General features: G+C 44.7%; 1 protein-coding gene and 1 pseudogene across 1 annotated transcript in view; both read right to left on the bottom strand.

Annotated features, from left to right (window-relative positions):
- The window catches only part of SDK1 (sidekick cell adhesion molecule 1), a 478,937-nt gene that overhangs the window by 114,219 nt on the left and 337,380 nt on the right, over positions 1 to 27,338 (bottom strand). Inside the window, exons 18-22 of the mRNA XM_066640872.1 lie at positions 23,746 to 23,861; positions 20,114 to 20,306; positions 16,091 to 16,189; positions 9,460 to 9,651; positions 8,451 to 8,572 (exon numbers count right to left, since the gene is read on the bottom strand). Of these exons, the coding sequence (XP_066496969.1) occupies positions 8,451 to 8,572; positions 9,460 to 9,651; positions 16,091 to 16,189; positions 20,114 to 20,306; positions 23,746 to 23,861 (722 nt within the window). The remainder of the gene's footprint in view (positions 1 to 8,450; positions 8,573 to 9,459; positions 9,652 to 16,090; positions 16,190 to 20,113; positions 20,307 to 23,745; positions 23,862 to 27,338) is intronic.
- LOC136634078 (5S ribosomal RNA) lies at positions 14,607 to 14,726 on the bottom strand (annotated as a pseudogene).

Raw genomic sequence — 27,338 nt, 5'->3', positions numbered from 1 at the left:
ACAAAGCAGAAGTTGACTGATGCCACTGGATTTGCATTAGCAGATCCAGGCTTTTAGGATTTGATTTTTGGATTTTAATATTGCTTATAAATTTGTGTTTATTATTGACGTTAGTTTAGCTGGCCAACTTGAGTGTCAGGAAGATACAATTCAAAACCTAATCTTTTACTCCCTATAGCAGTTTGTGAAACTCTCTCCCGAGGAAATTATGTTAGCCATTTTGAAATGTTGTCACTGAGTTGACAGCTGTCTCCCGTCAGATGGTCCACCTGGCCAGGGAAACCCCCAAAGCCTCCATACTTTTGTCAGTGGTGGCAGCCAATGGCCCATCAGGGAGTAGGCAGGTGAGTGCTCCATGGAGGATCCCATGCAGAACTCACTAAAGCTTCAAATCCTATCCATGTTTCCTGGGAGTAAGCTCCATTGAACACAGTGGGACTTACTTCTCAGTAGACAATCATGGGATTGTGCTGTAAACCTAATTTGCTTTAAAACAGACACTCTCAAGTTGTACTCCAAACCATTCCTGTGTTCAGGCTTAAATGAAAGAAAGTGCTTGCTCATTGAGTCGCATGTTCAGGCCCGCTTAACACTGACTGATAGTGACATTGCATAAGAAAAGTGTGCGTTGCAATATCCATTTCTAGATTTGCATCTTGATGATATGCCTGGCAAAGCCAGAGGGCTCAAGCAGCAAAGGAGTCTTCATCCACTGCATCTCTGCAGTATCAATGGTTTCACTGAACAGTTAGAGAAACTTCGTGGTTGGTGCTGCAAAGTGGCAAAGCCTTTTATGTCACCTCTGGGACCTGGAATCCTGGTTCTTGTTGAGGTTACACTCTCCCAGTGCCATCTGGCATTTCAGAAGTGACAGAGCACCTTTACTGTTGATAAAAGGCTTCTTGTGTTCACTGGCAGCTTTGTCTCTCATGCACAAGTGCATATTGATAAAAAGAGTGTAAGCAAAAAATGTGATGGTATGAGTGATTGTATCAAGATCCTTTCTGTTTATTGGTAACACGGCAAAAAAAAAAATCTTCATTTAACCATGCACACACAATCACTCTGACATGGCTTTCTGCAGTGTTTTAAAGGTAGAGACCACAAATGGAAGTTGTGCTGCTGAGGGTGAAAAGGGCTCTGGGCCAGCAGGACTGGTCAGGGGCTGCTTTTAAAACTTTTTCAAAGCAGCTTAATTGAGAACCACCATCAGGCTCAGCAATAGGAAAACTGAGAAATTTGCCTAGGGGGCTTACGTTACTGTCCAGGCCATCATTTTCCCCACAAGCTACCCGAAAGACAGTATGTAGCACATGTTGCATTAAGGGTACAATCCAAGTAGATTTACCTGGGAATAAAGGTACAGGTGAGCCTATGAGGGGTGTCATGATGAGCTCCTGCACCTCAACATTTACCACTATGCTACTGAAGGTGGGAACATTTTGCATGCAGAGTGCTCTGGACAATATTTGGGACACAAACCTAACCAACTTTCCAGCACCAAGGTAAGGACGATGCAACTTGGAAATAAGGGAACAAACTTTGCCTTAGCTTGAGGAGGCCTCAGTGACTGCCCCCCACTGGCACAGCTATGCCAGTGCTGGAAAGTTGGTTAGGATTGCGCCTTTAGAATTACAAAATTGAACAATGGAGGATTCCTACTGATTATGCTCCACTGTGCAAATCAGACCAGATAATTTGGAACTTTATAACTGCAGGAGAAATAAATGAGAATTAAACACACACACACTTCCAGTGTGTGTATATTATGTACCAAATCTTACATGTGCCCTCGCTTCATAACTGCTGTCAGATGCGTGTATTTGGGCTGAAGTATCCAACTGAGAACAAAAGGAAAGTGCAAATAAGCCCCAAGAGCTCCATACTTTGGGGACTGCTGCACCTCTAGAGTAAGGAAGATGCATTTTTTTTTGATGATTTTTTAAAAAATAAGACATTAAGTACATTTTAATCTCACACTTCAGAAAAAAATGCTATTTCTGTTGGCAAAACAGACTACCCTCCCTGCAGCTGTTATGACACTGAATACTTGGAAGAATTTTATGCCATTGTTAAAAAACAAAAAGGGAAGATGCCAGAGTTGATTCTGTCTAATAGAGTACAGTAAAAGTTGTCCAATTTGCAAACCACAGGCTGTTTTCAAGTATTTTGCAGATGTACAATTGAGAATGACAAAAGAAGAACTGAACTCTAAAATGAAGCCCTGAAAGTAAAATGTAGCATACTATAAAGCAAAGGGGACCCGGTCTGGCACTCAGAAAGCCAGGTGGGAAGCAAGGGTCGGCTCTCATTAGCAATCCTGATATTTCAGACGTTTGTCTTTGTGTCTTGGGATTGGTTGAACCGAGACCTTCAAGAGTAACATACGTTTTCCCTTCTATATATTTAAGCACAATGCTCTCTCTGACACAAAGACATCCTATCTATATTTTTTAAAAATCAAAATGAAGAACAAATTAATTCATTTTAAAACATTTGTCTCCTGCCTTCCTTCTTGTGGCTATTCTACAGCTTACAAAGCAGCTAATTGGTAACAATGAACTTGAGCAGAAAAGAAAGGAAAATATCATCCAAACTGAAAGCCACCCCAGCACCCCCACCACTTCCACAACCCTAAACCCCCCCCCCCACAACAGATGAACAAAATTAGCAGATTTTACCCAACCTCCTGAAGGGCAGGGGAGTCCAGGGTAGAGGTCAATTGAACCTCAGTGCATTTCAAGTGGTCAGTGCCACCACCAAGAAGGTTCTGCTCTTGCTGTGTGCCAAACCAGTGGGGTCCCTGAACACATGCTACCACCAAGATGCAGTTGGGAAAATGGAAGGGGAGAACTATAGATCATTATAGATACAAGTGTGGGGCGCTTAGTGATGTTCCAATGAACAACAGACTGTGTACTCAGTAAGACCTTTATTGACATAAAATACAGAGAAAGAACAAAACAAAACAAAAATATACAAGACAACACAACATAAACATCAGTCTTCTCCTCACACACTGCCCAGAGTTCCAGGGCTCTGCCTGGCTACTACCCCAGATAAAAAGGAAGCGACATTATCCAGGGTCTCAGAATCAGGTGTGGAAAGGAGAGACTGAAGCATGACTGAATCCTCCCAGCCTTGCATCCTAGCTAACAATGGGCCTAGATATTTCTTGCGTGATGCATCATGTAGCAGGCAGTGGAAAAAGGTATGCATTAGAGTCTCAATGCAATCCCTACCACATTTGCATTTCCTCTCTGAGTAGGGAATACCACTGAACCTGCCCATTAGCAAGGCTGATGGAAGAGCATTACATCTTGCAAGTGTGAAAGCTCTCCGAGCCTGCAGGCACACCAGGTGGTAAAAGAAGGAGGCCGGTTTCCCAAAACTGACTGGAATATGAAGATGGAGTGGAGAGCATGTGGTTCTGGCGGCACTAAACAGCTCTTGTTGTTCGATATCAAGAATTCTTTCTTTGATGATTCTGTAAGCTGCATCACAACCAATCATACCTAACTCTACAGTGTCCAGCCCTATTGACTTAATTTTAGTTAGAAGATCAGTGATCTCTAAAGGCAGGACTGGAAATGGACTGTGTATATGACAATCCATCATTGGTGCATTGGTTTACTCTTGTTTACTAACTGGTTACATTTGCGTGGATGCTGGAGGCCACAGAGGCATCTTCCAGGGTTGTGCAGGCACTAATCCAGGCTCCAGAAGCCTCTGAAAGCTACTTTCATTCTTTGTAAGCAAACCGTAAGTGAATTTCTGAAAACCAGAAGCAGCTTTCAGAGGCTTCTGTGGGCCATTTTGAGGACCACAGAGGCCACCAGAGCCTGAATTAGAGCCGGTGTGACCCTGAAAGTGGCCTCCAGGGCCTCCACCAGCAAGATAAGGATTTGCTTAACGACTGCTTCACTTAACAATATATCCCTGTCATTAAGCGATGTATACCTGGTACTGTTGAAATGTTGGTCGCAGATTATGACCAATAGGCTGAGCTAATGGCAAGTTGCCAATTTAAGCATCTTCCTATTCCGGGTTCTGTGACCAGCTACTACATTTAGTTTGAACTATGACAGGGGAAAGCAAGACCCACTGCAGTACAAAACACTTTGAGTTGAATCAGGAAGAAGGTTTGGTCAACTGAGAGAGGGATGGCTGCTCCCAGAAGACTTAGTGTTGAGACACTCCACCAGCAAGATACAATTATTTAAAATAAGAGTGGCAGGAAATTGCTTACGTGTTTTTGATGACCGTGTGTGTTTTCTTAAGAGAAAGGAGAGAGAGAAAAATTTCTGCTTCACCTATTCTGGGCTAATGCAGGAACATACAGTAACCATGGTTACCAGATTGGGAGCACACCATAGGTTTCTGCACTCCTTCCTTTCTTCTCTCATGCAACCTTCATATCTGAACCATGGTTAGCTCTAAACAGTTTGCAACAATGGTTTGCAAACAAGTCAAGTTTGCTAGCTATGGTTTGACTTACCTATGGTGAGCCAAAAACAAAACAAGACACAATACAAGTCTAATGCTAAGAGCAGAAGGAGGGAGGAGAAGGCAGCAGGATGCTCAGGCTCTCCTAGTCGTATTTAGATCAGACTATGTTGCATACTCTCAAGGTCCCTCTCCAAGCTATTCACAATTTTATAAACTTCTATCAGATTCCTCCTTCAGAAAGCAAGTTTTGCATATACAGCTAATGCATAGTTTCTCAAACTATGGGTTGGGACTCAGTAGGTGGGCCATGAGCCAATTGCAGTTGGTTTCTCATTCATTTCAATGTATATTTTATTGTTAATATATTAGACTTGATGCTACCATATGTGACTACATCTGGGGAGATGTTAGAGATTTGTATTTTTAACAGGCTACTCTGTATATGCTTTTAACAATGATAGTCAATGGAGCTTACTCCTGGGTAAATGTGGATAGGATTGCAGCCTTTGGGATGTTTGAGGAATTTTTTAGGAACATCAACAGCCTCTTGGGAGGGTTAGGAGTATTCTCTATTTTAAATAAATTTTTAAACTTATACTTATTGTAAAACTTAATTTACTTACTTAATTTGATTTTGTTGTATGGGAGGGGGTGTTAAAAATTTTCCTGCTTGGTTATGTCATTTCTGGCAATGACATCACTTCCAGGTTAATGACATCAGTTCCGGTGGATCCCAATAGACTGTCATTCTAAAGAGTGGGTCCCTGCGCTAAAAGGTTTGAGAACCACAGAGCTAATGGATAGTTTTAATATCAGTGCCACAACTGTTCCAAGAAATGCAAGTAATTTTATTTATTAAGATAGTTATGTCCCACATTTTTTTTCTCCCATCATGTACATGCTAAAGGCAATTTCCAACAGAATAAAATATAATAAAATCCTCTAAAATTAAAACACAGACACAGAGCCTTAGAGAAATGCTGTTTCAGCAATACCAGGATGTTCCTGAGTCATTCAGTCCTAACAATATACTGTGATGCCCTGGGTGAAAGATTCTGTTCAGAAATCACAGACCAGGAGAGGGGTTAAATACGTCTCTCTGTGTTAGCTCAACAAGGACCAAACAGTCTAGAGCAGTCTCATTACCCAATGGACTGCCAGTTTTGAGATGTGGCAGCATCTGAATCTGGTTGAAGGAATTCAGCATTTTAATCTTAAAAGTACCAGATTATATTAGTTATAAAGACCGGCAGGTGAGAAGTGCAATCCACCTGACAGGAGAATAAATGAGGAAGAGTTATTTTCTCTAGGACAGAATGACAGCAACAAAAGGGGCATTGTTCAAAGTGATCATGGAGAGTATTTCTCAGAGGCACACTGAGAGAGTTGAGGTGGGAAAGCTCCAGAGCATTTCATTACTGCATAACAACCTACTCAGTTACATGAATGATTGGAAGGATATTTTAAAAGGCAATTCATTCTGTACCCCCTTGTGGCCTATAATGTAATCTCCCCCAACATGTTCTGCTTAGCATAGAAATGCATGTCATGCAATCTAAAATCGGAAGGATGGTCCAGAAGGAGAAAGGGTACACTTTGAACGTGTGTACAGTAGGATAAGACAGCAGGTCAAAGTGAGGGGGAAAGGACAAATGATTAAACTGTGCCCACAACTAGATCGAGCCCTTCAAATCGAATTATCCATTCAGTCGTGCACGACCCTTGTAATTCCAACCCTAGACCCTAAGGTGAAAGACTGCGGGTATACAAACACTTCAACTACCCCCATTTAGCAGAGGCAGCCTGCAGAGAAATCACGGAACCTATTTTACTTTTTGGAGGCTTATTTGACCATTCTTTACCAGTGATGATATCGACATTGTACTTTAATGAAGTGCTCAGGTGGCAAATATTTTGGAAGATCTTGCTGCTGTCTAAAAGCCTGGACCTATTTCCCCTTGTGCCTGCTGTTGAAAATGCCTCCCCCCCCCCGAAGTCATTTCTCAGTATCTCTCTCCCTAACCCTTTGGAAGCTAATAGCTTCTGCAATCTAATTATCCAGTTGCTAGATGGAAAGGCAGTGGTAAATGTTCTCGCCTTTGCCCTTGTTTTCTGATCAGAACTGAAGCCAATTTCGCTTCTTGTGTGTGCGTGTGCGTGTGTGTCAGCGCACAATGTCTTGCATTAATAAGGAATCATCATCTACCTCTTTTTAAACTGGCATCCTTCAACTACTTAAGAACATAAGAACAGCCCCACTGGATCAGGCCATAGGCCCATCTAGCCCAGCTTCCTGTATCTCACAGCGGCCCACCCAATGCCCCAGGGAGCACACCTGATAACAAGACCTGCAAGGCATTCTGGGAATTGTAGTTAAGAACATAAGAACAGCCCCACTGGATCAGGCCATAGGCCCATCTAGTCCAGCTTCCTGGATCTCACAGCGGCCCACCCAATGCCCCAGGGAGCACACCAGACAACAAGAGACCTGCAAGGCTTCCTGGGAATTGTAGTTAAGAACATAAGAACAGCCCCACTGGATCAGGCCAGAGGCCCATCTAGTCCAGCTTCCTGTATCTCACAGCGGCCCACCAAATGCCCCAGGGAGCACACCAGATAACAAGAGACCTGCAAGGCCTCCTGGGAATTGTAGTTAAGAACATAAGAACAGCCCCGCTGGATCAGGCCAGAGGCCCATCTAGTCCAGCTTCCTGTATCTCACAGCGGCCAACCAAATGCCCCAGGGAGCACACCAGATAACAAGAGACCTGCAAGGCCTCCTGGGAATTGTAGTTAAAAACATAAGAACAGCCCCGCTGGATCAGGCCATAGGCCCATCTAGTCCAGCTTCCTGTATCTCACAGCGGCCAACCAAATGCCCCAGGGAGCACACCAGACAACAAGAGACCTGCAAGGCCTCCTGGGAATTGTAGTTAAGAACATAAGAACAGCCCCACTGAATCAGGCCATAGGCCCATCTAGTCCAGCTTCCTGTATCTCACAGCGGCCCACCAAATGCCCCAGGGAGCACACCAGATAACAAGAGACCTGCAAGGCCTCCTGGGAATTGTAGTTAAGAACATAAGAACAGCCCCGCTGGATCAGGCCAGAGGCCCATCTAGTCCAGCTTCCTGTATCTCACAGCGGCCAACCAAATGCCCCAGGGAGCACACCAGATAACAAGAGACCTGCAAGGCCTCCTGGGAATTGTAGTTAAGAACATAAGAACAGCCCCGCTGGATCAGGCCATAGGCCCATCTAGTCCAGCTTCCTGTATCTCACAGCGGCCAACCAAATGCCCCAGGGAGCACACCAGATAACAAGAGACCTGCAAGGCTTCCTGGGAATTGTAGTTAAGAACATAAGAATAGCCCCACTGGATCAGGCCATAGGCCCATCTAGTCCAGCTTCCTGTATCTCACAGTGGCCCACCAAATGCCCCAGGGAGCACACCAGATAACAAGAGACCTCATCCTGGTGCCCTCCCCTGCATCTGGCATTCTGACATAACCCATTTCTAAAATCAGGAGGTTGCGCATACACATCACGCATACTTCTTCTTAATGGAAAAGTTTATCCTTTTCACTGACTGAAGTGCATTTGCTCTGTTATCTCCAATAGGGAGACACACCTGAAGGCTTACAACTGATCAGTCAATTTATTTAAAACACTTACACTCCACCTTCCTCAGGACCAAGTCATTCCAGTGTGGCTAATAAAAATAAGACAAACCATCTACAACCTGTAGTACTTGCTTAGTAAAAGTCAGACTAGGAAAGAAGGGAGGAAGGAGGGAACCTTCCATTGGCTCTAGTGAAATCTTCAGCTTGGCATCCTGGTACCTCAACTTTAAGAACCTAATCACAACTTCTTGCTAAGTTATCCTTTGAATGATCCAATGTTCATGACTTCAAATCTTGATAATTAAAGTCTGTTACAAATTTGGCTCCTCAGATTTGTTTAAATGATTAAGAACTTATCTGCAATTTTTTTTTACATACCTGACCCTCTACTATCCATTTGGAGATTGCTGTTTTTCCATCGTACCCAGGCCGGAACTGAAGTGTAGCAGAGCGAGGGCTGATGTTTGAGATCACCAAATTGGATGGAGCACCAGGAAGTTCTGTACAGGTCAGCAGAACAAAAGATAAGAAGATTTAGTATTTTTTTTTTAAGAGTGGAAGGTATATGTACACAGCTCAATGTTTCCACATTTGTGTAACTGTATTATTTTTCAGTACTGAAATGCCTTTGATAACTTAGGAGGATCTCCAATCTCTTAAAACAGCTAATGTTTCAAAATAAGCAACACTTTGGTAGATTAGGTAGCCAGTAGAACAATAAGTCAAAACTGGAAATGCAAAGCTCAACCATTAAAGTAGTGTGACATGGGTAGCAGGGTGCAGATGCTTTCTGTGGCAGAGAGAGTAGCAGTTGAGAGGAAGGAGTTGGCTGGGGTGACCTACTTTTCCTTGTTCTCTGCTCCTTGACCTCATTAACCACTCAGCAACCACTGATGGGTAGTGAGGGTCACCCTTATATACACATGGGTCACTGTCATTGAATGACAAGGTGAGATGGGGGAGATACCCAAGCTATTCCTTCCAACTGGCTCTCATCCATCCCACTCCAGTGCGGATCCCTAGTCTCCATTTCTCCTCTTAAGGTATTCATCCAGATGCAAATGTAGGCAAGGATACCAGAATTAACTGCATTGTGTTTGCAACTGAATTCCTATAACTGAATAGGGCATCTGTACTTATTTTATCATTAACAGTGAAAGGTTCCCATTACCAAACATTAGGGTGACCTCCCCCACAAATCTTCTACAAATCAGTGCCCCACCCACACACACCACTGACCAATGTAAATAGAACTGATGCCAAGGTGAATTTCTTTACAGTACTTCTGTACTTAGCTCCTGTGACTTGGATTTTTTTTTAATACCGCGTAGTATAAACATCACACCAATGTTTCTTTGGCCTCCCCCAACTCTGTCATCTTACTAACCGGGGGGAATGCCTGATGAAATAGTAGATGAAGTGACCAAGCCGGTGCCTTTTGCTGTCATCGCCGCCACTTCTATTGTGTAGGTGGTGAGAGACGACAAGCCTGTAATTTTGTACTCAAGAGTTGTGTTAGCAAGAGTGCGAGCCAGGCGAGACTCGTTCCTGCTGTACACCTCCCAGGAGATCTGGTAGCCTGGAAAGAAAAAAGAAGACACTGAAATCAAGCAGCTGTTATCAATGGTGTCTTCGAAGGAGGTTCCCTGAACCTGAATAGGCTCTCAAGTATGTTCAAAAAATATTTCTCCTGCTTGGACAAGGAACCACCAGTGTGTTCATCATTCAACTTGAAGAGGAAAGTGCTCTCTTGCAGGAACCAGTCTCAGGCCATTAATCTCATATATCAGCTGTCGCCAAGCAAATATTGCCCCCCTTTGCTCAGGAAGGGATCCCTCCACTGCCCTGCCCTTGGGAATTCAGAAAAAGCCAGCTCTATGGTACACAGTAGTAGCCATACTACTACTAGTAGTAGTAGCCGTACTACTTAGTGGGGGCTTAGTGTTTGCCTCTCAACTGCCAGCTGAAGTATGAACTCTACCCCTTATCCCTCGGCTTCTCTTACTGGCACCTGTTCACATGGGCCACAAGACCTGCACGAGCCCCTGGCTTCCAGCTCATCATCACCAACGTTCATCCCAGGCACACAAAATGCTTCCTGCTCTGTCCCCCAGTCCATCAGAGTCTAATGTCTTTCCTTGACTATAACAGTCTTTCCACAAGCGGGTCGTGTCATGTCTTGAGAGTTCTCCACTCTTGTCTCTTTGGAGCAAGCTTTTAGGACTGCATATGTCTCCTCCCTCCCTTTTCTGCTTTATATCCTTGCATCCAAGTCTTCTTCTTGGTCTCCTTTCCCCCATTTTCTTCCACTCATATACTGAACGAGTCTCCCATTTCTTAAACCACGTCCTGCCACACTTGATTGCCTCTTCTTCACACACTGCACCGGTTCTCAACCCCTTACAATCCTCTCCAATATTTCTTTATTACTTTTGCTATCTAACCAACCTGCAGGAGCAATCACCGAGACTGTCACAGAACCTCAGGTTGGCAACTCATTTCTCAAATATTTCCCCATATTTTGCACTGAGTGACAACTGACTGGCTAGAAGCATCCATTCTGACTCACTTGTGAATAAGGGAGGGGCCAGACTGCTTTGCATGAAGAAGGCCCCAGCTGCAATCCCCTGCAGCATCTGCAGGTAGGGCAGGAAGAAAAGCCTGAAACCCACCAGTGAGTGCTGACAACAGTGAGATAGATGGACTGAAATGGCATAAAGCAGCTTCTTGCGTGCCTATGTAATACGGCAAAGCAGAAGCAAATGGCTGTCTAACCCTCCCCACGCCACGGTGTGTGAATTTCTTAAGCCAGTCTATAATTCAGGTGTCTGCAGCACGTTTTTCAATGCTGGGTGCATACTAGAAAAAAGTCTCAGTTCCTCTCAGTTTATCACTGACCGCCTGGCCCAACAATAGGAAATAATCCATCCCCAAATGATGAGTATGACTTTAGGGCATAAGGCCAGAATATTAAACCAAAGGCATTGCAAAAACACACTATAGCCTGGTTGGCAAGCTCAATGAACCAGGAAAAATGTGCTTGTACACCTACATTAGAGATAAGGCTACCACACAAAAGAAACTGTCGCCAATGAAAACTGAGGGGGAAAAAAACTTAAGAATGAGATGCTAATCAACCCAGAGGAACATGCTGAGAATTGTAAAGGAATAGAGGGGAAAAATCTCCATTCCCTCCAGCTGCCCTTGCGTACACTATTAAGCAGGGTGAATCATTATCTTGTCTTTTCAAACCTTGTACAGGAAATCTATTGTCCTAATCTGTTAACACCTGACCCTCCACCTCTCTTTTCTGTTGCAGAGTGCCTGTTAAGTCCTTCATCCCTTTGCTCTTTTATTGCTGTCTGCCTTCCATGAACTTCCCTGAGTTTCTATAACCTGATTTTTCTCCATTTTGCTTCTGATTTTGCTTGTTCTCCTCTCTCCCTCCTCTGAACCCCTGGTGACAACTTTATTCTCCCTGGAGGACATTTGAACCTTTCTTATGACAGTCTCTAGAGAACCAGTCAGAAAAGTTGGCTTGATTGCAACTTTTCTGGTGATTAGGATCAGGGCCTGAAAGTATGAGCTGCTCTTGATGTGAATTGGATGTGATTCAAGCTCAAATCAGGAAAGAAATAGTCTAAATCAGCCATTGACTGGTCTGGACTTGAGTGGACTATGAGCACTGACAAAACCCTAGTCCTTCTAGACTCTCTCAGGGCTTAACTTGGAAGGGGGGAAAAGTGCAGTATTCAGGACTAAGAAATTTTTATGGATGCTACTACCACCTGCTAGTGTGTTACCTCATGCTGGACCCAGATATGGAGACACAAAACAGAAACAGGAATAAATCAAGCAATTTTTAACAGTAAAACTGTCCCCCAAGCAGGTCAAAAGATTGGTGTTGGGACGTGTGCAGAGTAAAATGCATCTTGTCTATTTTCTAAGTTATTTCTGTAATTTATTTAGGTTCACTGTGCAAGGTTTTCCATGGGTCTCTATTGCTATGTGACAATAACAAGTCATGTTATAATGAAACACCTGCAGCACGCAACTTAAGTCATTCTTATGTTTGGTAGCCTGTATATAGCTTGCCTTCCCCATCTGCAGGTGAAAGGACTGCAGATGGCTCCCTGAGTTATTCTAGTGCAGCCAGGATGGCAGGGCCTCCCTTACCATTTACTAGCCAGCCAGTCTACCCAAGGAGTAATTATGTTAGCGCCCATTAATGCAAGATTTAATATCTGTATTTATTGTTGATTTTTTTTTTGAAAGTCCTTTTCTGAGTGCTTTCAGCTAAAAAACAAATTAAGGGTACAATCCAAACTGTAGGTTGAGCTGGTGCAGACCCCCTGAACTGGCTCTAGGGTGCTGCAAACATGCTGTAAGCCACGTTAGTGCTGATTCAGGAGTCAGTTAGTCAAGTGCACAAACCTGCATCAGCTTGAGAGGGCCAGAGCCAGCCCTTGTGCTGGCTGAATGGGTTAAGTCTGTACCGGGTGACACAGGGGGAGGGAGCGGGTGGCTGGAGGGCATTCTGGGGATGGGTGTTTTGGGACAAGGGAGGGCGGAATGGGCAGAGGATCAGGCAGGATTATCAGTAGCAGCGTGCATCAAAACCTAACCCCAAGCCTTGTAGTCCTACATTGGCTGCTCGGATTTGTGCCAGTTAAATTGCTGGTGCAGATCCAAGTAGCCCCATGGGGTGGCTGAGACTTGTCATGAGGTAAGGGGCCTGCACCTAACCTGAGCTAGATACAGCGCAGGTCAGTGTGGTCTGTCTGTTCCAGTGCAGGTTAGGATTGTTCAAATAAATAAACAAAAGCACCTTTAAGGGCTGTCATCATTTGTCCACAGAACTTGAGCTCTGAGATAGTAAGACAAGTTGTTGTAACTGAAGAGTACTTAAGGGCTATTGAATTTAAGAGGTGCACATCTGTACCGTAATGCACTAATCACACACAAGACACGTCTCCTGATATTTTAGCTGAAGTTTAGGAAGGGGCCTTCATTTCCTCATCTCTCACAACTGCTCTTCAGATCTAACTTCTAGCATGCAGTGCCTCCACAGATTTAGTCATTTATTTTTATCTTGTTGTCTTCCCTATCTCCAAAGATTCAGGGCAAATTGAGACACTCTATCAAAATCTTATTCACTTGGTGTTCCTGAGGACATTGGTTCCTGATAGTAGAATCAGCACAAGGTGAAAACAGCTGGGCTATCAAGTCATGACTGCAAAGTCTATGTCAAAACACTATGACTGCTCATTTGAATTCAACTCCAGACTAAAGGAGTCCATCTGCCTGCTCATGGGATTGAACAAACAAAGAAGTGCATTGGTTGTTCAAGGTGAGGTGTAAAATATGAACAACGAACAATTCCAGGTGAGGGCAGACTAATGCACTTTTAAAATTGGCATTTGCAGCAGGTTGACTTGTGAATGCTTCTTAAAATGTGCTGGAAGCTTCATCGTATTGCCATGTCTGAAAATGCCACGTCCACCGGCACTGAGCAGTCTGCCAGACACACCCACAGCCCACCAGCAAAGTCTGCTGTCAGAAAGAGCCCCGTCAAACCAGAACAAATCAAATAAAGCAGACGGGCCAAAAGTTGATGGAAAGGAATTGATCCAGCAGAAGCAGCCCTGCAGCCAAAAGCGTGACAGCAGGTGGGAGAACGTTAGGGAAAAAAAAATCCTTCTAACCTTAAAAGCCATGAACTGGACCAAGCAAATGTCCAGGAGAGCCACATTATCGAAGAGACTGAGCCCGTTTTATCTGGCTCAAGTCCAAGCAGGCAGCAGAGAAGAACGACCGAGCGTCCCTCACGCCCTGGCATTAGCGCCTTCTCCACAAGCTGCCGCCTAACTGAAACTAATGACCAGAAGAGTTTCAGAAATAATTTTCTGTTGATCTGGAGTAAATTCTGTATGAGAGAGCAGTACATCCAATCACAAACTGTCCGTCTGCATCCAGGCCCTCATAAATCAGAGTTTACTGAGGGAGAGAGGAAGATACTGAAATGCACAATGAGAGCAATGGGCAAGTTACCCGCACTGGCTGGCTCCCTCCTAATGCCCTCTGCGCCTTCCCCCTCATTCCGTGCATCAGAATTAAAAACCAAGTCACAGTAAATGACAACCGTGCCCAGAAGTGATGAAGTGGGAGCCTCCTAAGCATTTTTAGATTCCTAAGCAGCATTGTGTAAGCCACTGAACCATTCGAGGGAAAGGAATGATTTCACCACCTCCCATCTCCCGGCCTTAAATGCGATGTTCACAACAGGGAAGCTTTTTCTTCCTTATAAACCTTGCCTGGCACATCTTTACACCCCCATAAATAAAAGGCATCCTTGGCTCCCCCCCTTTTAAAATTATTGACTTGATTTGGTGTAGAATAAAAACCATTCCTTCACCCAACCAACTTCCAATGTACTGTCCAGCACCAAGTTGGGACATGTCAACTTCTCACCCTTGCTGGTCCGGCTGCATCATGGTTGGTTGGCAACCTTCAGTCTCAAAAGACTATGGTATAAGCCTACAGCACCTGGTATTCCCAGGCAGTCTCCCATCCAAGTACTAACCAGGCCTGACCCTGCTTAGCTTCCGAGATCAGACGAGATCGGGCATGTGCAGGGTAACAGGGGCTGCATCAGGCAGGCACTTAATCTTGTTCCATTTTCAGAAATTCAAGGTCCTGCAGACATGCTACATTTTCAACCATTGTTTTCTCTATGAATGACAGGGCAACTTCCATCCTCCCCTACAACACGTGAAGGCCCTTGCTTGAGTGCATTACATACCACTGAATCATTGGTGCATTATCACTGGTGTGCTACACTGTCAGACACACACCTCTGTATCTGAACCAAAGAGAAGCTGCTTGCATCTGGAGACTTAGTATATAACTTGATGTCTTGATAGCCATATGTTGCTAGAAAGCAATCCCCAACCCACCCCCAGGACAGACTGGTAGATAATCTGGGGATTTCCTCCCCCCCATCTCTTGTACCTTGTGGTTTGAATCACTTATTAATGGCAGATTTTTCTGTACTGTGAAGGCATCTCAGGGAGGTATTCCTTGTTCATTCTTGCTTTGTGTGCAGGTCTGTATTATATCCAATCTGAGGATGGTGTGTGTAGGATTCCATGCCAATTTGACAGGTGTAAGCTGAATGAATTCTGATTTCCATAACATTCATTTCTGTTGCTTAGGGTGCAATCCTAACTTGCGCTGGAACAGGCAAGCCAGGAGGCTTGCGCTGTATCCAGATCAGGATTGTGGCCAGAAGCGGCTTAGCCAGAGGCAAGGGGAAATTTTTCCCCTTACCCCTGGGTAAGGGCTGCTGGTGGCTATGGGTCTCCTCGGACTTTCTGTCCAACACCTAACTGCTCATCGTCTGAAGAAGTTGCAGAAATATCTATCACAAATTACTAGTAATATGTGCTTATGTTCCCAAAGTCTCGATATATGGACAGCTACATGAAATTAGTTCCTTATGAATATGCAGTAAATAAAAAGTGCAACTGGAAGGCTTGTACAGCAGGGACCAAATGTGCCTAGCACTTTTGCATTCTGGTTGGATGGTCAAGGTGAAGATAAAATAACCATCTTAGCTGATCATGATGCCCTTGTGGTAAAGTCAGCATCAACTATTCTCTCCACCTGGCAGCAGTGGCTGTTGAAGCCTCTGAGGATTGCAGAAAAACAGACACCGAAATAGTGGTGCTTAATCATCTCAAAGAGCTAGTTGGGGTCTGACTGCTCCTGCAGAAAACTAAACTAGTGGCCACGTTTGGGAGCCGGTGGTAATTGGATCTCTAACACTGTCCTTGTTGATTTTTCAGTTTTCCAAAGTGGGAGAGGCAAGCTTGAATTTTAAGTCAGAGATGCTCAATAATAGCTGGCCTCACTGCCTGTGGCAAGGCCACGTGCCCTCCTCGACCCTTCTTCCCTTCCCCGGTCTCCACACCCTATTTTGGAGAGAGTTTTTGCAACAGCTCTTTGCTGCTACTTGCCTGTAATGATGCCGTTTTTCTCCACAGGCTCTTGCCAGCTGACCTTGAGCGATGTGTCCAGAATCTCCATGAAACTCAGATGTCCCACAGCTCCTGGCTCTGGCAATCAGAAAGGGAAATCTGTTAACAGAGGATCTATTTGCTTTGGGTCTGAGTCAGGTGGCACAGTTAGGGCTGAAGACATGAAACCTCCCAGCCAGGGTGAGAGGAGAGCTGCAAGAATAATCAGGGTGTGTTAAGCATCATGTTAGTTATCGCCCAGACAAATTATTGCATCCTTCTCTCAGCTATTCACAGAATTAAAGACTGCAGCTGGAGGAGATTCACTTCCACTGGTTTTCTTTTCTTGATGTAATCTAATCAGAAGAGGTAGACAATCTGAAGTCTGAAAAGGAGGTTTCCTGCCCCTGAATAGGCTAAGGAAACCTGCATCTTTCTCCTTGCACCTTTGCAGACACTGGGCAACCAGAATTTGCTTCTGCAAAGGCAGTGCATGCATTGGACTGGGCCGCTGCAATTTTGCAAGTGCAAATCAAGGTCGAGGATATCCACCCAGCCCCCCTTGGATAAATCCACTTCCAAACAGCTTTTTCAAACTGCTCGCTTGCACAGTTACGATCTTCAGCAAATGCATGCAACTGGGCGGAACTTTGGCAGGATGGAGATTTTTTTCTTTTCATCTGAACAGCTCCTTAAGATAGCATTCCCTGGTGGGTAATGAAAGAGTGTAAAACAGAACGATTGTCCAAAACGTGCCGTCTTCATTCAATCCTGATTTGCGAGACTGCTCGCCCTGCTCTCCCCAACAGACAAATTGAGAAGAGGGAGCTTCGGCTCACTTGCTATTCACTGTGCTTCTGTTACCTGGAACTCTGCCGGATTGGGCTGCCCTCCTGCTCTGCTGACACCACTTGGCAATTCATATTCTGTTTCCTCTTCACTTTTGTCCAGTCTCTTAACTTCCCTCCAGCTATGAAGAAGAAAGATTGCCAATAGGCTTGGCTCTAGCCAATTTGCTATGCTGCACCTGGAATGCAGGGACAACTGTTGGCACCGTGTCCTCATGCAGCCGGATGCCAAGCATCACACCACGAAAGGGCACTCTCGCGGTCAAGGACAGACTCTAGGATCCCCCAACAGGAGGGGCCCAGTGCTTGTGTTCCGTAATTCTCAGTAGTCCCCATTTAAAACTTGGAGTCAGTTTGGACATGCTGTTTGATTATCATGGGTTGTGAATGGAATATTGTGGAAGGCTAGAATGTGAGGACTGAAGTCTGCAGCGGGTAGCTCTGGCAAAGGGTGAGGAACTGCAGGGAGGGCAGTCACACCTAGAAGGAAGCACCTTTACCCAGTAGGCCAGAGATGATCAGGGGGTACTTCTTGACCACCTATCATGACGTATAATAAGCCTTTCTTGCTGGTCTGAGCAACTTTGGAGGTTCTATTCTTGCCATGCTGTCCACAGCTACTATAGACTCTCCTTATCTGGTTCTCCCTTTGGCCATTGCCATGCCAAATTCTGAACTCACAGGAGCCAGGGGTGAGACTGAGAGATTTCCTGGACAAACATGCCAGCCAATCAACCTATCATACTGTCCCTAAAATTCCAGAATGCCTCTGTGTGTTTATAAAATACCAGAGATGTTCTCTTCTCATTCCTTATAATTCAAATCATGTTGATTGACCACTGACAAATGGGGAGGGGGCAGAGAGAGAGTGAGATGGTTGTTGCTGGTGCAGAACCATCTGCTGTCATTGCAGAAAAAGGACAAAAAAAAACCCCAAACTATAGCAAGACTGCAATACTTTTAGTTTCAATATTTGCACTTTTCACTGCATAGCGCAGTGATTGCTCTCAGGCAAAATTATCAAGACACTAAATGAATGTGCCAGTATCCAATCATTTTTCCTCACTGGCCGCAGGGCTGATGTCTTTCTTGCCACCTGCTGCGGTTCTTTCGAGTTGGCTGGACCTCTGCCTGCAGCTTGGTGGGAATTGAATTCTCGCTTTCCTCTGCAGCAAAAGTAGCCCTGCTACCTAGCAGCCAGCTAGGCAGAGCTTAAGAAGCTGAGCTGTGCATCTGGAACGGACTGGTCTGAATCTTCTCCCTCCCATGAACTCACTAGGTGCCCCCCCTCCAGCCACAACCATCCATGTATTGTAAGAATACAAATGAAAAAGATTATCACACTGACAGTGCTGTTGTTATTACTGCCACATGGGGCAAACTGCAAGCAACAAATCTCTTTCCAGCCACAGTGACAACGAGCTCCCGTATGCAAGAAGAGTCAACCTTGCAAGAAGAGGCTGGCTGGCCTGGAGGAGCAAGAGCCCTAGCCAGCCTCTCATCGGTTAAAATGAATCACAGCATTCGTCTGCCTAGGCCAGCACTGTCAATTGTGGCTGGGAGCTACTCTTTTCCAGGCCTACTACCAGAGACCCTCTGAATGAAAAATGCCAGAGTCTGAACTTGGACTTTCTACATGCAAAACCTGCATTGTGCCAAAGAGCTACGACCCTTTTACACCATGTGGAAAAGGATATAAAAACCAATCTCTTGTGCAGCTGGTAAAACAGAACAATACCCCCCCCCCCCCGAGAACAAGTGGTCTAGAGTCATGTTGGACGCAAGTATTTCACAAACAGATCAATTGTTCTAGCGTAATGCGTGTCAATGGAATTTCTGAAGCCTTACAAATCAGATTACATTGACAGTAAATAATCTAAGCACGTGCTCCGCTTTGACTTTTTAGCTTTAAGCAAACACACTGAAAGTTAAGTAGCTTTGCAGATATCCAGTGGTTAGATTGCAGCTGCTTAATACCCAGAAAGTTCTGATGGTAGCAATTCTGCTCTTTGAACATGGAGGTGTCACCAGCTTCTTTTCCAACAAGTCTCTCCCATGGCCAATTTGTCAGCATTTGAAATCAAATACTGACGCAGTCTATAAGACTCTTCCTTTGCAGCATGAATGACTAACAGATGGTTATTCTTGAGGCGCAGGGACAGGAAATAGCCACATCAAGAAGCTGCTGGTATCTCCTGCATTGTCAGGGTTTCTCTCTCCAGCAGCAGGGGTGAGATTTCAAATGGGAAGTGGGAAATTGAAGTGGAGAGTACTTGCGCTGTACACCAAAGAAAGTGTTTCTTCTCCTTGCAGGCACTGATAAATTAGGCCAGGGAAAATGATAAAAAAATTGCCTAAGACACAATATTATAAATTGGACATACTGTGCATGGTTTTTTCCCTTGTTGATTTTTAAATAACACTTAAACTGCTGAGAAGACAACATATAAAATACAGCTTTGAATTGAGGATCCTTTAGAAAAGAATTGTGCTGCTTCCTTTCATAGTTTTGCCAACTTGATTTAATTCTCAGTCTGATATTCAATATTTCAGTCTGAATTGCATTGAACAGGTAGAGCCCAAGACAGCCAAATCCATTCTAAAATGCATGTCTGTATGATAGCTGTGCATCCAAAACAAGTCCTCTTACTTTTATTCCATATAGTTCCCAGGGAATTTCTCCTGCCAAGATGTATGGCACAATGCTAAGTAGCACACACACCAGCACAGTGTATACTGCACTGTGGCAAACGTGCCATAAAGTACTTTGCGCTGAACCCCTGCGCTGGCATCCACGCACGAACAAGCATGTGCCAGATCAGATAAGATTCATGTTGAGTGGCATGAAGGCAGAGCAGGGTGGGGGAGGAAGGCAAGGAGGGTGGAGGTGGGCAGATCAGGCCCAGGAGGGGGGTAGTATAGGCTGCAGCTACACACCAGCCGCATCCTATCCCCCTTCCCACGTCCAATCAGACAACATGGATCCACATGGACACGTGTTGGCTATTTAGCTCATGAAGGTCCAAGCAGACCTGTTGCGGCTGCTGGAATTTGTCCTGGGGCAAGGGATGGATGTCTCTTTACCTCAAGGAGCCCACCAGCCTTCCATCTTCCTTCACAGGATGCAGTGCGGTTATCTTGGAGAGATTACAGAAACGGGCTGCTGGGTACTTACTGTCTTCGTGTGTCTTCAGCAGCTGTGGTGGACTCTGGGGTCCATCCCCCGGGGTGGTGAAGCAGAGGACTGAGGTGTAGTAAGTGGTGAATTTCTTCAAGTTGGTAATGGAACCGCTGTGAATGCCATGAAAATCTGGAGTGATGGTGACTGTTGTCACAGCTTCTGGTGCGTCAATTGGCCAGGCCAGGAGCTAGAATGAAGTGGATTTAACAGGTGATGCAAATCACATTAGAGATGGCTCCCCATCCACAAGCCAATACACTTGGACTGCCAGGGCCTTATTAGCTCAATTGGAAAAGAACAAACATTAGCCGGTAATGCAATTGTCACCACTATTGCTGTGTATACAGACTTAACCTTGTTACTGTGTTGGCTGAAACGGCTTGCACATTACACCCAGTGGCAGAAAGAACTTTGCAAAAGCAAGTCTTGAGAATGTGTTGTTGTTTTAAGTCAGTGGTCAACAAAAAGCGCTTACGGCTACATTTTAAGAACTGTGACAGAGCACAGGGAGAACTTGACCCAGCGGTTAGGCAAGGGGCTCTTAGAGAGAGTCTACTCTGGACAATCAGGGACAGCCCTGAAGGGAGTTTGGGAACAGCACATTCCCTGGCCACTCCTTGATTTAAAGAGCCTTGCCTCATTTGCAACACAGAAACCAGCTTCAGCTGGAGGCAGATTGCACAAGCTGGGACTGGGACAGCTCCTGAGGCCTAGTCCATCGCTAAGAGAGGCCTGGGAGAAAGCCACGCATCCAGGCTCCCAATCAGTTGGACTTCTTAAGAGACTGATTTGACATGCTTGGCAGGATCCTCCCTACTTAAACTGAAGTCAGATGGCAAGAAGAACAAGCCATGCTGCTGAAAGGTCCATTAGCACTTGTTACCTTGATTACTTTTTGCAACACAACACAGCTACATTGCTGCTGAGTGAGTACTATTAATTGTTGCTAATTGGTGCTAATTGACCCTCAGAGCAGGTAAATGAAGATCAAAGCCCTGGCCTACTTAACACGTGGGTGCTCTAGGTTTGCAGACCATTGGCAATTCAAAAAGAGAACCAGATTTTTTTTTAAATCATTTCTCTGCTGCTTTGTGTATAGCTCAGTCAGTGCTGAAGGTTTTCATAGAAAAAAACTGTGCAGGTCTTGCCTCTGGAAAAATGGCTCCAAATCTTGTATTCTGTCACTGGGCTATGCGGCCAAGGACATAGCTGGGAAATAAAGCTAAGCACTTATGGTGTGCTTTCAAGTATTCAAAGCACTCCATGTTGTTTATCAAAGCAATCCACAGTCTTGAGAGGCAGGTCATGCTGTCACCTCAGTACTGCAGCTGCAGAGCTGATCCAGAGGTAGATGCGGAATTGGAACCAGAGAGAAGGTCAAGCCAGGAGGCCAAACTCAAAGGACTCTTGTTGCCCAGGCAAATTCCCAGCCGCAAGGGGCAGAGCAACTTTGGGTTGAGAACACCTGACTATCTATGGTGACGTTCCAAACTCTGGGCACAGCACTTGACCACCCACAGCAGCTGTGCACTGAACTGGCTCAAAATGGTTGCCCTAACAACTCCCATAGAAAAAATCATTCACTTCAGGTCACCTACAGCCCAATCCTATCCATGTTTACTTAGATAAGCCCCATTAAAGTCAATGAGGATTACTCCCAGATACAGGCAGATAGGATTGCTCTGCTAGTGAGCAAAGACGAGAAAAAAATCTTCATCAAGGACTTCTTACTTGACTTACATTCCTGATTCATACTCCCAGGCACTGTCCCACACCACTTCCATCAATATGGAAAAGGTTGTGTTATTCAGAAACAACAACAATGGGCCAATCTATCGCCCACTGATGTTGGGCAATATTGCATTGCTTTACTGAAAAATCTCCACTGGTCTCTCCCGAGGGTGGGCATTAAAAGCTCACAAGATTGTTCAAATGCAGGCGGGGGCACACTGAGTAGAGGGCATCTCCTTGTGGCACAGCACAGACGCAATCTGCTAGGAGAGCTGTGGCGCTACACCTGAGAATGACACCTGGATGACAGCCACCATGCTGATGTGTGCACGAGCCTTAAGAGCAAGCACACCCCCGAAGTTCCTCAGGTTCAGGCAGGCAGAACCGACTCCTTAGCAACACAAGAGAAAGCCAGGTTTGTTTTTTGCCCTCTCCTCCTGCTCACAGAACTGTCAGACTGTGCCTAAAGACTCACTGGAATGCAAGCACATTTTCAAAGAAAAGAAACAATTTCATAATGGCAAGCAGAAAGAAGGGTTTGCATCTCTTTCCTAAGTTATATCTATGAAACACAATGGAAACGTCCAAATGTCAGACGCTGAGCTTTCCATGCCTCTGATGGGTGTAGCATTCGGCAGCCCCACTAAACCAATCCGAGTGCTTTTGCCATGGAAAATCTGCAGTGGGTGGAGTCCGGCTGGCAAGCACAGACATAAAACTTTGACTACTGGTAATTTATAAATCATTACAAAAATTACGTGGTACAGCTAAATATGATAGAGATGTCTTGCCCACACTGTCCATATAACAGTACCAGAAAAAACACCCTATAAGAGACATATGAACTGCACGTTTTCATTCCTCTTTGCATGAACTACAAAGAGGAATAAAAAGCAAAGCACAGCAAAGATAATGGTGACAGTTAAAAGCAAGGATATCAACTACCTGTTGACAGGTATGAACCAATCAACATGTTACTTGCTTTATCCAGTTGTTAAGAACAATGAGGTTGGAATAGATACAAAATGAAAAATCAGAAGCTAGCTGGAATGAAAAGTTGAATTACAATTCTTTGAAGGCCCACTGAATTCAGGACTCTAGCCCCATGATGAAAATGGCTCTGGCACACATCTCAAGCCTTTGACTCAGGTGCAGGCACCTTAAGGCAGAGGTTCTCAAACTGAGACAGACACCCCAGCCTGAGAAGCACCCTTAAGGGGTGGGGCAACCTCACCAGCCGCACTGGCACTCCTGCAATCATGCCAGTGCTGGGGACATTGGGGCTAATGTTAGACTTACCAGGGCCCGCAGATGCCCACTGGAGGGTGGGGGAAGCCTATAGGACTCTCGGCATCATGTTTGGGGGGAAACAGCTCCAGGAAAAGCTTTAGCCAGAATTTCCCCAAATAAAGGAGTCCAGGATCTGTGAGATTGATCCACGACTTCATTCACTGGATCAGAGGCCTGGTCTACACATGCAGCAGAATGAGGTGATACAATACCTGGGTGGCAAAATGAACCATGTCCCTAAAGACTGAAAGTGAGGAGTTGCATTTCTGAATACTCCCTTATTTAAAAAGCTTCCTATGAATAGAAATCTAATAAACTACCACATTAGGCAAAGAATGTGGCTCAATTAAACTCTCCCTGGTGTGCTAGTTCTCTATTTTTAGGAAGTTTATTACGTAGTGGACCAAAGTGGCATCCCTCACCTGTAGTCAGAAATGACACGAGTCTTTGTATCACTCAATTTATTCTGTTGCATGTGTAGACCAGGCCAAGGTAGTATGCAAAGAAAGGTATCTCTGGAAACTGACAGGATAACCATTCAGTTCCTGAAGTCAGTGCACCTGCAGCACAATAAGATGTTTCGCGTGCATGAAGGTAATCCGCACCTTGTATCCCTGATTGATTCCGTTGATGAATTGCTGGGGAGGAGGGTTCCAGAAGAACTGGATGGTGGTGGAGTTCACGGCTTCGGCTTGGACGTTCTGTGGTGGTGCAGTGGGCACTGCTCAATGCCGGTCAGGAAGACGACAAAGTAAAATTGATTGCAGGCGGAGAAGAAAAATTGAAGAAAGGAGAGGTGAAAAGAAGGAACCTTTAGCTGCCACTTGTGATTCACAGGAAATAACAGTGGTGCAAAAGGAGACCGGTGATTTATGTTTCTGATACAGAGGAGTGACTTAAAAAGAAAGCTAATTGGGTTATTTCTCATTTTCTGTTGGAAATTCTTTCAATGGGAAGAGAAGGGGATGAAACGGTTCTTGTGGCTCACTATTAGACCGATGAGCTTTCCCACAGACCCAAGACAGAAGCACCGATGATCATGAGTGAATACATCTCTCTCAATTATCTGTGGCTGTAATGGGAATCCACAGTGTCAAGGTGACACTTCTCAGACTCTTGCAGCAATCCTTCAGGAGAAAAGCAATAAGAGAATTGTGGCCCACTCTTCTGTTTGTTAATAATAGGATTTTGTTTTATTTTTTATTGTGCAAAGTATCAGTTGGAGTAGGGTTCACTCACTTTGGTTAAGGAATTAACAGTGTAATCCTGCGTACACTTACTTGAGAGTAAACCCCATTGACAATAATGGGGTTTACTTCTGCATAAATGTATAGACTTGCACTGCATACTAAACAATCTCAGTCGGTATGATATTGAACACAGAACACTTGTAATCATGTTTCAAATTATACTCCAGTTTGTAAACTAAAACAAGCAAATTCAGTAAATTAAAAAAAAACAAAACATGTTTATACCAGGGGGATGTCACATATAATCTTTCAGTGAGTCATACTTTTCTACAGCTTCATTTCAATGAGAACTTCCCAGTGGTTTCTACCTCTGGTTTAGATCAGCTTGTCCCTACTGCCTCTTTCGCCATCTCTACTGCATCCAGTGAGCTGGGATGACAGACTCAATATGCTGCTTCCGGGTAAAAAAAAAATCTCCTGGGAGACAGGGGACTTTAAGGTGCTTCTGTCTCCTTGGGGAGGTCTGCCTTACGCTTTGAACACAACGGTGGCTACCTGGAATGTGCTGCAGTCAGAATTCTGAAAGCATTTCACACAGAGCTTGCCCTCAGAAATCATTCGTTAACACTTCCCTGCTGCCCGCCTCTGAGCGTCACCTTCCTCTCTCAGAATTCTGAAGATCTTTGACGTACAGGGAGATCTGTCTTTGGGGACTGAGGCTTGCAAGAGGACTCAGAATATCTCAAAGGACTGTCACATGCAATCAAAGAGCTTCTGTTCATAGCCCTTACTTCTGGGAGCTTTTTAAAAACAAAAATGCTGAAGTAATTATTGACAACATTCCCACTAATGTGGTTTTCTTAAAATGGAAAGATAAGAAAAAAAAACACCCAGTTTTAATGGGATGGTAGCATTTTGAACCCAGATTAAATCATGACAGCATAAAAGATACCTGTTGCAAGGAAGAAAAAGGTGGGAGATAAAATCATGAATGGAAAAATTGCCTTTCTGGAATCATGATTTATGGTATTAATTTATTTTTGGGTTTCTTTAGAGAAAATCCTCATCTGACAGTCAATGAATGCAGTTAATATGTGAACAAAACAAAGTTGGCTAATGGCTACCAGCCTTTTTATATGGAAGGATATAGAAATATTTATTAATAGATTCATTAATAAAAGGGAAAGCTGCAGTGTTCAACATTCAGTTTGAGAGACTGTCAGCACTCCAGGGCCAGCCGTCAGAGCTGTGGGGCCCAATGCAAAACATGCTTGAGGGGCCTTTACCCCATGCCCCCCCCACTCACCAGTGGTGGTGAGGCACCAGCAGCAAGCAGTGTCACTGCCAACTTCTTCCAACCGGGGGGTATGCTGCTCACTTCCCCAGTATGGGGCCCCTCCAGACACATTTGGCCAAACTGTCCTAGGGCCAGCCTCGTTCCACTTGCGTTGAGTTACACATCTGTGCCAAATTCTGGGCTTGAACTGCTCACAAATGCAGCCTTCCCATCACAGTGTCAGAGAGAAGTTCCTGGGAGTTCCCTGCCTGGAGTGCCCCAACTCTCTTCCTGTCTCAGAAAACAGATTTAGGGTGGTGGTGATTTGGGCTGAGGTCATGGTGTGGGTGGGGAAGGGGTCCAACCCTTCATTCTGTGCCAATGCTCAAACTTAAATCTGCCCCCCCCCCCACACACACACAATAAAAAGCTGTTATTAGGCCAAATTACACATTCCATTCAAACACATTTTGAACAGACTGTGTTTGTTATTAAAGTTAAAAAGCTGCCATGGGAAGGCCTGATTTTTCATATGGAATAAACTGCAGAGGCTTCCAAGCGTAATGCACAAGTTGTCCCACAGAGGTGTCACTGAAACCAGAACTCTTTTCCCTGGCTGCCTGCCCTGGCAGCATCTTGTGACAAGTTAGAAGAATTCCCCCAATTTTGCTACAAAGCTGGTGCGACAGAACCAACCTTTTCTATATCCTCCTGGTAAAGTTCACTTAGCTGGAAATGTATTAGAACTCAGCTGCTTGAACGGCAAGTTAATATGTTGCATTCTCCAAGTGCTTTTAGCAGAAAAGGTCAGGAAGGCGGTGTGGAAAAGAGCCATTAAATGGACTTGGGCAGCACGATAATGGGAAAAAGAGACAGAATTTAGGCAAAACATGTTACTTGCTACTTGTGCATATGCAGAGGCTCAGAGAAGCAATTTTTAAGATAAATGTTTAGCAAATGCTTGAAAGGCCTTCAAAGAAGCCTCCTGATATTTAGGATGTCAGCTTCCACTTCTAAACATGGCAGGCCCCACAGAGTGCAAGTTCGCTGAGGATTCAATTTTTCTCTTAAGGTACTGGCATCAGTTGCAGAGCTCCAAGACCTCCACCTCAGTTCTAGGCACATTCATTTAATGGATTGCAACAGAATGTCCTCTCAAATAAGCACGCGCACTACGTTTGTAACCTTTGGGATGCACAGTTTGACAATACAGAAGCGTGCTTCCTTCCACATCTCTTTAGGGGAGTAATAAACTGTGCCTACCTGTGCCCCCTTAGCTATTCTCTGCTATGCTTTGCATTTCAGTAAAGAAATGAAAGCACCTGCCATTCAGAACTTCTCTGGGTATTTCTACACTTTTTTACCCTACCAACTCAAGCATTTAAAACTCAAAAGGTTTTCCCTAAGTGTTCCAAGGCAGGTACATCATCCAGGCAAGAAGCCTTCTATGGATGGACTGATCTACCTTCTTTTTCAACTTAACAAGACTTGCTTGAAGCCATGATGGATGCAGATTCACCAGATAACAGCTGAAGGCCCAAATTTACTTTGTCACAGAAAGACAGGTCTGAATTACGGTGAGGAAAAAGGACATCAAAGCACATCAGTCAAAAAGAATCATTGTGCCTTCCAAGGTCAATTTTCAAATGCCGCATTGTACTGAATCAGCATCCAATTCATAGAGTGTGATTACAGACCCTAAACTGCATGTACAGGTTATGCACATCCAGGT

The sequence above is a fragment of the Tiliqua scincoides genome, chromosome 13, assembly GCF_035046505.1.
Source record: "Tiliqua scincoides isolate rTilSci1 chromosome 13, rTilSci1.hap2, whole genome shotgun sequence".
In the NCBI taxonomy this organism is placed as follows: domain Eukaryota; kingdom Metazoa; phylum Chordata; class Lepidosauria; order Squamata; family Scincidae; genus Tiliqua; species Tiliqua scincoides.
The sequence above is the reverse complement of the archived record's forward strand: the minus strand, read 5'-3'. Positions and strand labels throughout refer to the sequence as shown.